This window comes from Geotrypetes seraphini, chromosome 12 (assembly GCF_902459505.1).
Source record: "Geotrypetes seraphini chromosome 12, aGeoSer1.1, whole genome shotgun sequence".
NCBI lineage: Eukaryota > Metazoa > Chordata > Amphibia > Gymnophiona > Dermophiidae > Geotrypetes > Geotrypetes seraphini.
This window is the reverse complement of record NC_047095.1, coordinates 43,184,872-43,199,154: the sequence shown is the minus strand read 5'-3', so window position 1 is coordinate 43,199,154 and position 14,283 is coordinate 43,184,872. Positions and strand designations below refer to the sequence as shown.

The 14,283-nt window shown below is 39.9% G+C and overlaps 1 protein-coding gene across 8 annotated transcripts in view; it reads left to right on the top strand.

The window, feature by feature from the left end:
* LRRC7 (leucine rich repeat containing 7) overlaps positions 1 to 14,283 on the top strand; it is a 464,098-nt gene that overhangs the window by 392,900 nt on the left and 56,915 nt on the right. For all 8 annotated transcript variants that reach the window (XM_033916815.1, XM_033916814.1, XM_033916811.1 and 5 more), the window contains one exon: positions 3,348 to 3,467. In XM_033916815.1, coding sequence (XP_033772706.1) covers positions 3,348 to 3,467 — 120 coding nt within the window. The remainder of the gene's footprint in view (positions 1 to 3,347; positions 3,468 to 14,283) is intronic.

Genomic DNA, 14,283 nt, shown 5'->3' with positions numbered 1-14,283 from the left:
TCAAATATATAATATCAACCAGCTCACCTTTATCCACATGTTTATTCACCCCTTCAAAGAAATGCAGTATATTGGTGAGGCAAGATTTCCCTTGATTAAATCCATTATGGCTTTCTGTCATTAATCCATTCATATGTGTATGTCTGTCATTCTATTCTTTATAATAGTGTCTACCATGTTGCCCAGCACTGATGTCAGACTCACTGGTCTATAATTTCTCGGATCACCTCTGAAGCCCTTTTAAAAATTGGCATCATGTTGGCCACCCTCCAGTCTTCTGGTACTATGCTGGATTTTAAAGAAAAATTACTAACAATATCTCTGCAAGTTCATTTTTCAATTCTATCAGCACTCTAGGATATACCATCCAGTCCAGGCAATTTGCTACTGTTTAGTTTGTCAAATTAACCCATTACATCTTCCAGTGTTACAGAAATTTGTTTGAGTTTCTCTGATTCATCAGAATTGAATACCATTTCTGGCATCAATATCTCCCTCAGTGAAGACCAAAGAAAATAATTAATTTAATCTCTCCACTATGGCCTTGTCTTCCCTGAAAGCCCCTTTTATCCCTCAGTTGCCTAACAGTCCAATTGATTCTCTTCCTGGCTTCTTGCTTTTAATATATCTAAAATAATTTTACTGTGTGTTTTTGTTTCCAGTGCAATCTTCTTTTCAAGGTCTCTCTTTGCCTTCCTTATTAGCACCTTGCATTTGATTTGCCATTTTTTGTGCTGTTTACCATTATTTTCAGTCACATCCTTCTACTTTCTGAAGGATTCTCTTTTAGCCCTAATAGCTTCCTTCACCTCACTTGTTGCTGTTTGGTCTTTCTTCCTCCTTTTTGAATACATGGAATATATCTAGTCTGGGCTTCCAGGATGGCATTTTTCAATAACATCCACACACTGTAGAAAATGAGATTTGCAATACTAATGAGATTTGCAACTATCCACACACTGTAGAAAATGAGATTTGCAACTAATGAGGTTTGCAATACTAATGAGATTTGCAACTATCCACACACTGTAGAAAATGAGATTTGCAACTGTAGAAAATTAATAATAAGGTCCTTTTAGCGATGGACTTTGAAAGCTGGAAGCAAGTTTCTGCAGAGATTTATACCCACAGCTACTTTTTCCTTGCCAAAGATCTAGGTGTGTCATTTCCTCCCCTGACCATACAGTGCCATAAGCCTGCTTTCTTTATCCCATGGGTAACAGTACACATGCTGTTCATCCTTACACATACACTTTAACCCAAGGAAAAAGTAGGCGGTTTTCAGACTGCTTAGCTACTTTTGAAAATTGCCCTGATAGAGGTTAACTTTACAGGCAAAAAACAAAGGAGACAGACACCTCTACACAAACGAAATCCAACAAGCAAGAACAGAGGGAGCCAGGTATTCAAACTTTAGTATCGACCAAAAGTGCAATGTAAGTCAATAAGACAATCAATCAGTCATAAAAACGTCAGAGTCAACACACATCGTGTTTTGACTAAAGTGCCTGCATCAGGAATCTTAAAGCATTAAAAAAATATAAAACATAAAAAATGCACAAATTACATAAAATTGAAACAATTGAAGAATACACTTCTCCCTCAATATTCGTGGGGGTTATGGGCAGAGCCGGCCTGTGAATATTAAAAAACCATGAATAATATTTGGGCCGGTTCTGACCCACCCCTGCCTTCCCCAGGAATCCCAGGCCTTACCTTAAGCCCTCTGAGACTCCCCGGAACCTTACCTGGTGGTCTAGTGGGCTTTCAGGGCTGGAGCGATATTCCTACGCTCCTGCCCTGTGCAGATCATTCATAAGAAATGGCTGGTAAAAAGCTTAGCGCACCTTTGTAAAAGAGGGGGTTAATCTCCTGCATCCTCTCCTCTTCTCCTCCCCTTTCCTCCCACCTACACTCCCCCCTCTTATCTCTCACCTCTCCCTCTCTCCCCTCCTACCTATCCTCCTCCCCTCTCTCCCTCCCTCTCCATCCTCTTCCCTCTCTCCTCTCTTTAAAGTTGCCTTGAGCCTGTATAGGTATGAGCGACGCACAAATAGAAGATTAGATTAGAGATATGTTGGTTGGGTCAGTATTTAAACGCAGCTTCAAGCATCGGACATTAGGAGGTCACTGGTAACTTCCATTATCAGGTACGTTAGATGGACAGATAGGGGAAATTCTTGAGTACCTATTTATATATTTGTAGTATTTATATACCACTTATAGTCTAAGTGGTTTACATTCAGGTACTCAAGCATTTTTCCCTCTCTGTTCTGGCAGGCTCACACTCTATCTATCTAATGTACCTGGGGGGATTAAAGGGCAAATTCTATAAGAAGCGCCTAATTAGGCACTGTTCAGCATGATTCAAGTAAAATTGGGCGCTGTTTAGTGAATCGCGCTGAGCGGCCCCTATTGGGCACCTATTTTGCAGGCGCCCAATAAATAGGCCAGCTCTAGGCACAACTAAAAGTTAGGCGCCCATGCGAGCTCTTAAGCACGCTTAAGAGCAGGGATTCTGTAAGAAGGCGCCTAACACTTAGCCACGCCCACGCCTAACCTGCATAGCGCCTATTTTTTTGAAGGCCGCCTAAATTTTTAGAGGCGCCTTGTTACAGGATCGCGCTTTCTTGATAGGCGCCTGTGTCTCAATCAGTGCTGATTAAAAGCTTAATTGAGCTTGTTCTTCAATTTTAGATAGGTGCCTATCTAGGTGGGCGCCTCTGAAATAGGTGCCTAACTTTAGGCGCTGGTTACAGAATTTGGGCTCTAATTTTGAGCGCCCCTTCTAGAATTAATTTATAGAATTAATTTACAAAGAGAATGTGCATATTCCCCTTAAGTTTAAACTCCGCTGCTTAATGTTAGGTCTGGCTAGTGTTTTGTAGCACTATATTGTTCTTATGAATTGGATAGCAAAATGATTGGCTTATGGTTTTGGCTTTTGCAACATGTGAGAAACCAATTTAGCATTTTTGATCTTTCATACCTAAACAATATTTGTGGTATTTTAAACATTTTGAAATATTCTATGCGTTTTAAATCTTAATATAAAGACAAATAAAACTTAACCCTGATTAAGGACTTCATTTACTGAAGTGTGCTATGGCATTAGTGTATGCTAATACTATTAATTCCCAGTATTAGTGAATATAATTGAATATAATGGGACCTGTACTAATTGATACAGTTTAGCAGGCTTACCATAGCACAGTTTGGTAAACGAGGCTCTAATTCGTAGAGTCTCCTGTCATACGTAGTTTATTTTGGCATGACTGACTTAAAAGTTGTTGTTAATCATTTCTGTAATATTTTATTAAATAATATTCTACCATGTTTTACACCAGACCCCATCACAGCAAAGCAACATGCTTGATAATGGACAAGAAGATATGTCTCCTACTAGCCCATGGAATCCCTATCCACTTGGGCGACGAGACGTGCCACCAGAAAGCATGACTAAAAAGGTAAAGCGTGTCAAAAATGTTCTTCTGAACTATACAAATGGACAATTATCTGATAATATTCAGTCCTCTGCATTTTTTTCTCAAACTGTAAAAGAATATTCAAGTCAACTCAAGAGATATTTGGTTCTGTCCGTGAAAATACACTTCTGTGCCTATAATCTTTTGGACATCTCTCTGAATCTGGAAAGTAAAGGCCAATATGTCTGGTATATAAAAGGCAATCAAAAAACTCTAAGAAAAACTGCCAAAATATAATATAACAAAACAAAAAAGCATTGGCAGTGCCCTGTATTTAACTCTCAAAGAACATTTACTGGTCACAAAAGGAAATAATGAATAAATAAACGTGAGACACTTCAGTATGGGCCTAAATTTAAGGCGAATAACTTTTGATGGCCCCGGGCAGAAAACTCATAGGTGACTAGCACCAGGTTTTGAATAAAATAAGTTTTGCCCCATACATCATTTGGTCTCAATCAAATGATGTACGGGGCAGAACTTGTTTAGATTTTTATTCAAAACCTGGTGCTGGTCACCTATGAGTTTTCTGCCCGAGGCCATCAAAAGTTATTCGCCTTAAATTTAGGCCCATACTGAAGTGTCTCACATTTATTTGTTCATTATTTCCTTTCGTGGCCAGTGAATGTTCTTTGAGAGTTAAATACAGGGCACTGCCAATGCTTTTTTGTTTTGGTATATAAAAGACCTTTTTCCTCACATTAGCCTGAAAGATAGTATTATTTACTGGACCTTATTGACTAAATCTTATTATCAGACCTGACTAGATTTTTATTATACTCTGTCCTCACATTGTTGCTTTTACATCATATAACAAAGTGATGGGGTTTATCAAATGGTAGAGGAGTGCCACCATATATTAAGGATGGTATATAGAGTCAAACAAAATAAAGGTTCTGAGTGGAAAAAAACTGCAATATGGAAAATTTAGGGATAGAAATTCCATATGTGGTGAGGAGCACAGTGGTGGGGATATACCACCCTCCATCTGGACAGAGTTAAGAGACAGACAGTGAAATAATAACAAACATTAAGAAGGCTAAAAAATTTGTTAATAATATAATAATGGGATATTTCAATAACCCTAATATTGATTCAGTAAATGGCAGGACATGCTAGGAAGATTTAGTTTCTGGATGAAATAAATGACTGATTCGTGGAGCAGTTGGTCTGGGGGGGAGGGGACACATACTAGATCTAATCCTTACTAGTAGACAGTACTTGGTGTAATGTTGGTGAAGTCACTGAAAAGAGGATGTTAAAACAAATGCAGCTGCAGCGCTTAATTTTCAAAAGGGAACGTATAGGGTTATTTTCAGCCAGAGGTTTACATGAGAGGTTAAGGGAGTCATTCTCCTAATAATTTTTGTCTACTTTCAAAAATTAAATCACTTTGACGTTGCGGCCATACGTTTTAATTGGTACCTCTTACACGTTTAAGGTTACACATGGCAGTGTCGGCACGTTCACAAGGAAGCTTGCACGGTCTGTGTCTGTATATGGCCATTTGGGGGAAGATGGGCTGGAGAGGGCTTCAATGGCTGGGAGGGTGTAGATGGGCTGGAGTGAGCTTTGACGGACACTTCAGCAGTTGGAACCCAAGCACAGAACCGGGTAGAGCTTTGGATTCTTGCTCAGAAATAGCTAAGAAGAAAAAATTTAAAAAATTTAAATTGAATCAGGTTGGGCAGACTGGATGAACCATTCGGGTCTTTGTCTGCCGTCATCTACTGTGTTACTATTTTACTATGTTTTAAGCTGTGAAATTGTATGTGCCAACACCTGCACGTGGAAGATGCCGCATTCATGCCGTTCATTTTTTCAATGTGCTTATCTGAAAAATGGCTTCTCCCACTGACATGAGCTGACAAATACATGTGCACTCTTATGTGTTTTAGAACAGGCTCTATATTTGCAGATCCCTTTCAAAAATGCCACCGCAACTGTACATGTCCTGATTTGGCTGTCTCAGTTCCAATCGCTACATTCTGTGTAGAATAGGGCTTCATGTGTGATAATGAGGAGGGCAAAAGAAGCGCAACAGGTGATTTGAGAGGACCCCTTCAGCTTTAGGTAAAAGACCCTTTAAGAGAAAGGGAGAAGGCGATGTCTAGGACGTAGGAAAAGGCATAGCCAGAAGTGCAGATAGAGCATAACTCATCAAAAGCCCGGAGATTAACTACTGGGCATAGACATTCCCTTGGAAGAAAAAAAAAATGCCTTTTTAAACCCTCTCTTATATCTTCTATCCCTTATATAAGATAGATAGATAGATAGATCCCTTATATAAGATATAAATGATATATAACCCTCTCGTATATCATATATATCTTATATAAGATATTCTTTAGAGTCCTTCTGTGCTGGAAACAGACCAGGGAGAAACTGAGGAAGGCATGGAACTAGAATCCAAAATGCAGTACCCTGTTGCCCGTGGCTCAAAAGAAATGGAATATATAGATCAAGGCACTGAACTCTGTTATTAGCTAAATATGCAAACATTTATACAGTGGGAAATAATAAAATCTTTTTGTGCAATTATGCTACAGAGAGAGGTGTACGTTACAAACCTGGACCCCTCATGATATGAGAATTGAACTGACCTACAAAACCTCATCTGCTGGATCAAGATGGCGTCAGGAGTGGATGCTTGAATGAGCTGTGCTGCTCGTCTCGCCTGGTGCCGTGCTTGCGAGTCTCTTACCTGGTAGTGATATGGGAAAGAGAAAGGGAGTCCCCCCGCTTTGCCCCTCCAGCGGTAGAGTCTCCCCAACAATTGGTCCAGACGACACTTACGAGCATCTTTGCTCGTTTGGGTGAAGTGACCCGAACTACTTTGGGGGACAACCAGAATTTGGGAGGGACCTCAGCGCAGCGAACCGGGCTTCGTTAAGCCCAGAGCAGAGGCTAGTTCCTCCCCAACCCGGAAGTACTCCAGTGCAGGGAATGTCTGGAGTCCTGCAGCCCCAAGAGGGAAAGCTTGACCCCAGTACAGGAGGGACACTTCCACTGAACTCTTTGGAAGAAGATGGAGATGGGAATTACCAGCAGTCTCCCTGCAACACAGAGGAGGAGGTAAGAGGTGCTTCAGGAGGGAATGTTATCAGTTTTGGGGAGATGAAGAAACCAGAGAAAATAGATATGGAGATGCTGTGGCAGGCCATATCAGTCATGGATTCCAACCTTAAATTGAGTCTTTCTACTATTATAACAGACTATTAATCTGTTTTTTCCAAGGTGGTACAACAGGGAGTACTTCTAACTAATTTGAGTGAAAAGTTGGAGAACCAAGAAAATAATTTGAATGAAGTAAAAAAAGTACAAATGGAATTGGTCAAAGAGAGATCTTATGTTTCTCGCAAGATGGAGAATATTGGAAATCAACTGAGGAAAAATAACTTAAGATTCTTGAATTTTCCAAAGTGTCCTATTATATCACCAGCTGAGATGGCTAGAAAATATTTCTGTGAAACTTTGGCCATTCCATTAGAAAATTTACCTCCAATTGTTAGAGCTTATTATTTGAATATAAAGACACCACAAGAAGAATCTACTCCTACAGATATTCCAGTAGATAGAGCAGTGGTCGCTCGAGTCTACTATCTTCCTAAGAAGAATAAAGACCAACAACAACAAGAGCTAATGACAATCAACAGGAAAGACCACTAGACGTCTCAAACATATTAGAAACCTCCAAATCTTCTCTTTCCTCCCCAGCTACACTCCTGTTGACGGTAGCTCTTCTACTGGACAAGGAATGGATTATGAGAATGTTCTTTCAGAACAGATCCAAAAAATTTTTGGGGTATAAAATTCAGATGATTCCTGATGTCTCCAAAGAGACACAAAAAAGGAGGCGACACAGTTCTTGATTTTGAGACCAGCAGTAACTGAAATTGGAGGTGTATTCTACTTAAGATTTCCCTGTAAATGTGTTATAAGATATCAATCCTTAAAATTTGTTTTCCTAGAACCTTCTCACTTATCTAGTTTCATATCTCTTAAACGCCTTGGAAGAGAAGAACCAACATAACAATGATAGGAAAGAGAAATAGGTCTCCCTCTCAACAGCAATCTGCAGTTTTCTTTATATAGTATTATTCTTTGTTGTTTAAAATTCACTCAGATTTAATCTTGGATCTCTTTGATTTTATGAGGACTTGAGATAGATTAAGAAATAATTAGTTTCCTGATTTTTTGGTTTTACCTGATTTGATATAAATTACACTGTCTTAATCTAACTTTCTGTACAAGTGTTGTATACTTGGAAATTATTTTGAAAAATCAATAAATATATTAAAAAAAAAAAAAAAGATAGAGCAGTGGACATGAATTTGTCTTCATTTCTGGAAAATTCCCTTAAGGTTGTCAAGAACTACCATGCTGTTAACTCTAGTCTTGGAAAGTGATAGGGAATTTATCCTCCGCTTGTATTTTCATCATATAAATGATAAGTTTTTAGGCTCAGACGTTCGTGTTTTTCCAGATCTTGCTCAGAAAACCAAGAGGCGTAGGAAAAAATTTTTGTCTTTGAGGCCAAGAGTTCTGGCTCTGGGGGCTACATTTCTTGTTAAATTTCCTGCAAAATGTTATGTATCTTATCAAGATAAGAATTTCCTTTTCTTTGAGCCCAAACAACTTTTAGAATTTATTGGATCAAAAGAAAGGCTGGTAACCATGTCTAATGATGTATGACCTTCCATCTGGCTGTAGTACGGGAAATCTAAATTAATTTTTGTTATTTCTGAGTGCAAGCTTATTTCCTTTCCTGATCCTCATTTTTGTGGACTAAATAAGAGTTAGTTAATTGTTTCCTTTATATGCTATATTGTATGTAATTTCTAGATCTATAGCAACTAGCAAAATGCAATGCTTGTAAGTAAAATTAGAAATCTTATAAATTAAAAAAAAAAAAGAATTGAACTGACCTAGAAAGAGAGGATTTAAAAAGGCTTTTTTTTTTTTTCCTTCGCTGCAAGATTAGCACTGCATATCTAGAGAATTGAAGGCAGTTTAAGTGTGTTTAAAAGATAGATCTCCTTGGTAATAAACGTATCCTGACTATTAGTGTAATTAAACGTTCCTTGAGCTAGTTTGAAAGATGATTTTTCCTTGCCACTAGGTTCATTCTGCCTGATTGAGAGCAGCTCAAGTACATTTAAAGGGACATTTACTTTATGGGTGAGTGCCTGCCTAATGTAACAGTTTGGACGAAAAACCATAATAACTATAATTGTGATTAACGATATTTCTAGGAGCTCCTTCAGATCCACAGGAAAGTCCAGGCACTGTTATGCTGTGTGGCCTAATACAGTGGCCTAATAAGTCTACATGGGTTGCTAGAGCTAGAAAAGGACAAAGGGATGGACATCGCAGTTCTGCTCTAAATTTGATAAAATGAAGTAATTAGAAAAAAAGAAAACTAAAAGGAGATGTTACCAGGCTTAAATGTTTCCATGAAGTATGGACATTATTTTAAAAGACTTATTTTTGAGGCCCAGATAAAATAAATCCATGCATTAAAAAAAATATTAAAAAGACCAAACAATAGTTTGCAGGGCTTCCCAAGTCTGGTCCTCGAGATCTACTGGCAGTCCAGGTTTTCTGGATATCTACAATGAACACGCATGAGAGAGATTTGCATACCAAGAAGGCAGTGCAGGCAAATCTCTCTCATGCATATTCATTGGAGATATCAAGAAAACCTGGCCTGCCAGTAGATCTCGAGGACCGGACTTGGGTAGCCCTGGTTTGGAGATTAGATGGTAAAGGCAAAGTTGCCATCGAAGTCCACTCCAGCCCAACTAGATCTTCTAGCCAAAATTAGGACACAAACCATAGAAATCTGCCAAGCACTAGCCTTACTTCCCAAGTATTGGATTTAACGCAGAAGCTTCAGCTGTGTTTTGCCATATGCAGGACAAAATCCATAGAAGCCTGTCTGGCATTGGCTTCAGTTGTCCCAGTGCTGGAGATGCCAAATCTTCTTTCAGTCTTTGTGGGACACAGACTGCAGAAGTTTGTCCATCAGCTTCAGTTCTCACTACTGTTGCCCAAGATCAATACCTCAATAGCCACGTTGTGTTTCCATCCTCTTTATATATCCTCTGCCTATCCCAGAATTCACTTGTCAATTTTAACTCTACCACCTCTCCTGGAAGGGTAGTCCAGGCATCTACTACCCTCTCTGTGAAAAAGTAGTTCCTGGAGGAAAAGTCCACAGTCTACTATTGGGACAGACATGGGGGAAGCTACTGCTTGCCCTAGATCAGTAGCATGGAATGTTACTACCATTTGTTTTTTTCCCAGGTACTTGTGACTTGGATTGGCCACCGTGAAGAGAGGAAACTGGGCTACAAGGACCATTGGATTGACCCAGTATGGCTATTGTTATGTTCTTATGCGTTCTTACTCCTAAGTCTTCCTCTCTGCAACTTCCATTCCTCTAGTTCTACAGCCCCTATGTCTCTAGAAGAGTTTTGCTTAAATATTAATACCATTCATGTATTTAAATGTCTGTATCAATATCACCTTTTTCTCTAGCATATACATATTTAAATCCTCCAGCCTCTTCTCATATGTATTATGGCATAAACTCTTTATCATTTTTGTTGCCTTCCTCTGAACTGCCTCACATCTTTATATGTCCTTGAAGAGATATGGCCTCCAAAACTGAACACAGTACTCCAAGTGGGGCCTCCCAAGCGACTTGTACAAGGGCATCAACACCTCCATTTTCCTGCTGGCTACACTTCTCTCTATGCAGCCTAGCATTTTTAAAGTTTCAAGTTTATTAAAGTTTACTATCCTGCTCATATGGTTAAAAAAACAACCCTTCAAGGCAGCTTACAATGGAGAAAAGGAAAGAAAGTGTACAATAAATAATAATAACTTTATTTTTGTATACCGCCACACCAATAAGTTCTAGGCGGTTCACATCAAAAAGAACTGAACAATCAGCGAATCATATAAATACACATATCATAAATACAGCACTAGCAATCAAGATATAAATTTATCAAACAAATAGGTTTACTAAAATTTTCTAAAATGAAAACATGACAGTGATGGTAAGGTGGATAGAGCTACAAACTTAAAGCAATGTCACTCACAAATATGTTGAATAGAATCAGTCCCAGTACCAATCCCTGAAGTATTCTACTACTTATATTTTTATTGTCTGAGTAGATTCCATTTACCACCACCCTCAGCAATCTGTCAGTCAATCAGATTTCAATCCAGGTCACCATTTTATGTCCTAATGTTAGCCTCCTATCGAGGACTATGTCAAAGGCCTTACTAAAATCCAAGTAAACTACATCCAGTGTTATGTCCACTTTCCATTTTTCTAGTCACCCATAAGAACATAAAAATTGCCGCTGCTGGGTCAGACCAGTGGTCCATTGTGCCCAGCAGTCCGCTCCTGCGGCGGCCCCCTATCTACATACGTTCTGGTTCAGCAGGAACTTGTCTAACTTTGTCTTGAATCCCTGGAGGGTGTTTTCCCCTATAACAGCCTCCGGAAGTGCGTTCTAGTTCTCCACCACCCTCTGGGTGAAGAAGAACTTTCTTACGTTTGTGCGGAATCTATCCCCTTTTAGCTTTAGAGTGCCCTCTCGTTCTCTCTACATTGGAGAGGATGAACAACCTGTCTTTATTTACCAAGTCTATTCCCTTCAGTATCTTGAATGTTTCTATCATGTCCCCTCTCAGTCTCCTCTTTTCAAGGGAGAAGTGGCCCAGTTTCTCTACTCTCTTACTGTATGGAAACTCCTCCTTAACCATTTTAGTCACTCTTCTCTGGACCCTTTCGAGTAGTCCTTCTTCACATACGATGACCAGTGCTGGATGCAGTATTCCAGGTGAGGGCGTACCATGGCCCAGTACAGCGGCATGATAACCTTCTCCGATCTATTTATAAATATGTCTAAGCATCGAACCCTGAGGCACTCCACTGGTGACGCTTTTCCAGTCCGACTATTGTCCATTTACCCCCACTCTCTGTTTCCTATCCACATGAGTATTTCACCCTCAATTCCATGGCTCGCAATTTTTTTAAGTAGCCGTTCGGAACCTTGTTGAATGCCCAGTTAAAGAAATCATTCAAATTCACTTGGCAACATTTTCCTTTGGTGAAACCATGTTGCCTCAGATCTCACTATCCTTCTCTTGAGCGGTGCCTCCATTACCTTTCCAACTACTGAATTAAGGCTTACCAGCCATTAGATTCCCACTTCTCTGTCTTCACATTTGTGAAAGGGGACCATATCCACTCTTCTCTAATCCCATGGAACAGTGGCGTAGTAAGAGGGGGGGGACCACCCCAGGTACTATCTTGGTGAGGGCACTGGCCCTCCCATGCTCTTTCCCTGCCCCCCCATTACTGCGTGTGCCCATTCCCTTCCCTCGTATCCCAATCTACTGCTCGTGCCAGCGTTGGCTCTTCCTCTGACATCACTTCCTGGACCCGCACCTAGGAAGTGACATCAAAGGAAGAGCCGACACCGGCATGAGCAGCAGGTTGGGGTTGCTGCTCACGCCTGGAACGTTAAAGAGGTACAGGGGAAGGGAAGGGGCGGATGGGGTGGGGAGGAGGAGAAGAAGGCGGAGGAGGGGTGTTGCCGCCCCGGGTGCCTCTCACCCCTGCTATGCCTCTGCCATAGAACCTCCCCCTCTCAAAGAAGCAATTTAACAAACCTTTAAGAGGACCTGCCAGAACCTTTATGGAATGCCATGCCACCTCAACTCCGTCATGAAAATCTTCTCGACAAATTTAAGGCTAAACTAAAAACGTTCTTATTTCAAGACGCATACCGCAACTTTGAAATACTTCCTCTCCAAAAGCTAGCAAAATTAATCTCAACCGCTTTTAAGAAGCGACCCCATTCCTGATGTTATATCCCCCTCCCTCTTCTTTTAAACTTTGTTTTTAATAATGTAATTATTGACCCTCCCTTCCCTTTATTACCCTCAAGTTCATGTTTGTATTTGTAAATTGTCTTTTTAATGTTCACTCTTCCCCCTTCTATAATTATTATTTTACCTTTTATTTTTTTTTTTTTAGCATTGTAAACTTGGATACATGCTGATGGTCGGTATATTAAAAATAATAAAACTTGAAACCTCTCTGAGCTCTCTCAGGTTTCTGGTCTCATGCCTTTGTCCACTTTCAGTTTTTCAAGTTGTTCAAAGGCGCTTTCATCTGTAGATGGTATAAAGCAGTGGTCTCAAACTCAAACCCTTTGCAGGGCCACATTTGGGATTTGTAGGTACTTGGAGGGCCTCACAAAAAAATAGTTAATGTCTTATTAAAGAAATGACAATTTTGCATGAGGTAAAAACTCTTTATAGTTTATAAATCTTTCCTTTTGGCTGTCTTAATAATAATATTGTAATTTATAGCTAAAGAGACATATGATCAAGAAACTGTTTTATTTTACTTTTGTGATTATGATAAACATACCAAGGGCCTCAAAATAGTACCTGTCGGGCCGCATGTGGCCCCCGGGCCACGAGTTTGAGACCACCGGTATAAAGGAATTTCTGCTTTCCTTGCAAAATGTAGTTTAACAAATGTCAGTTTCAACTACTTTAAACTCATGGGCATCACTAATAATTTAGTCATTTTCTTTTAATTAATTATTTGAAACCTTTCACTCACGTCATAGTGCCTAATAAATGAGAAGGCTCCCTCCATCTGCCTGTCTGTATGTATAGGCACAAAGACACACACACACTAAAACACACATAGACGTGTACAAAGATACTCATAAAGATGCATAGACATTGACAGTCACTTGCAAAGATATATACGCAGACACAAACACACACATAACAATCACACAAAAATACACACATTAAAACAGGGCTGCCCAAGTCCGGTCCTCGAGATCTACTGGCAGGCCAGGTTTTCAGGATATCCACAATGAATATGCATGAGAGAGATTTGCCTGCGCTGCCTTCTTGGTATGCAAATCTCTTTCTCATGCATATTCATTGTGGATATCCTGAAAACCTGGCCTGCCAGTAGATCTCGAGGACCGGACTTGGGCAGCCCTGCATTAAAACATAGACATACATACATACACACACACTCATACACCACGTAGACATACAGACACAAATACACACACATACAAACTCAGATGTACAAGCATACATATATATGAGGTGCCACTGAAAAGTTCTCAGAACAACCAAGAAGAGAATGATGTGGAGCCACAAAACTTATGTTACTCCACACTTTTCTTGACACTTTTCATTTAAATGCATCTAGTAAATAGGCACAAGTATAGGGAAACCAAGCCATTGTGGCATCACCAATGAGGTTGGCTCTTAGGCATTGGTGGAATGAAGCATTATGACATCACAATACGAGGGAAAACCAAACAAAAGCTGCAGACAGTGTACAAGATGCAGGCAAAATTTATTGTACCAAGGTTAAAATGCAGTGATATAAAACCTTTTTACCAACCAAGGGACCCGACACGGTCCATGTTTTGGACAACACGCCTTCGTCAGGGGTCCATGGTAAATAAGGTATAAAGTATACCGCAACCAACGTTGCTGGAAAATTAGCTGGATTTACCTGGGACATGAACTGAGCACTCAGGGGGTTTATCAGACCAGGCTGTATCACAGTGACCAGAGATTCTATTTTCAGTTGTTACCTTCATTTTTTGCGGTATACTTTATACCTTATTTACCATGGACCCCTGACGAAGGCGTGTTGTCCGAAACACGGACCGTGTCGGGTCCCTTGGTTGGTAAAAAGGTTTTATATCACTGCATTTTAACC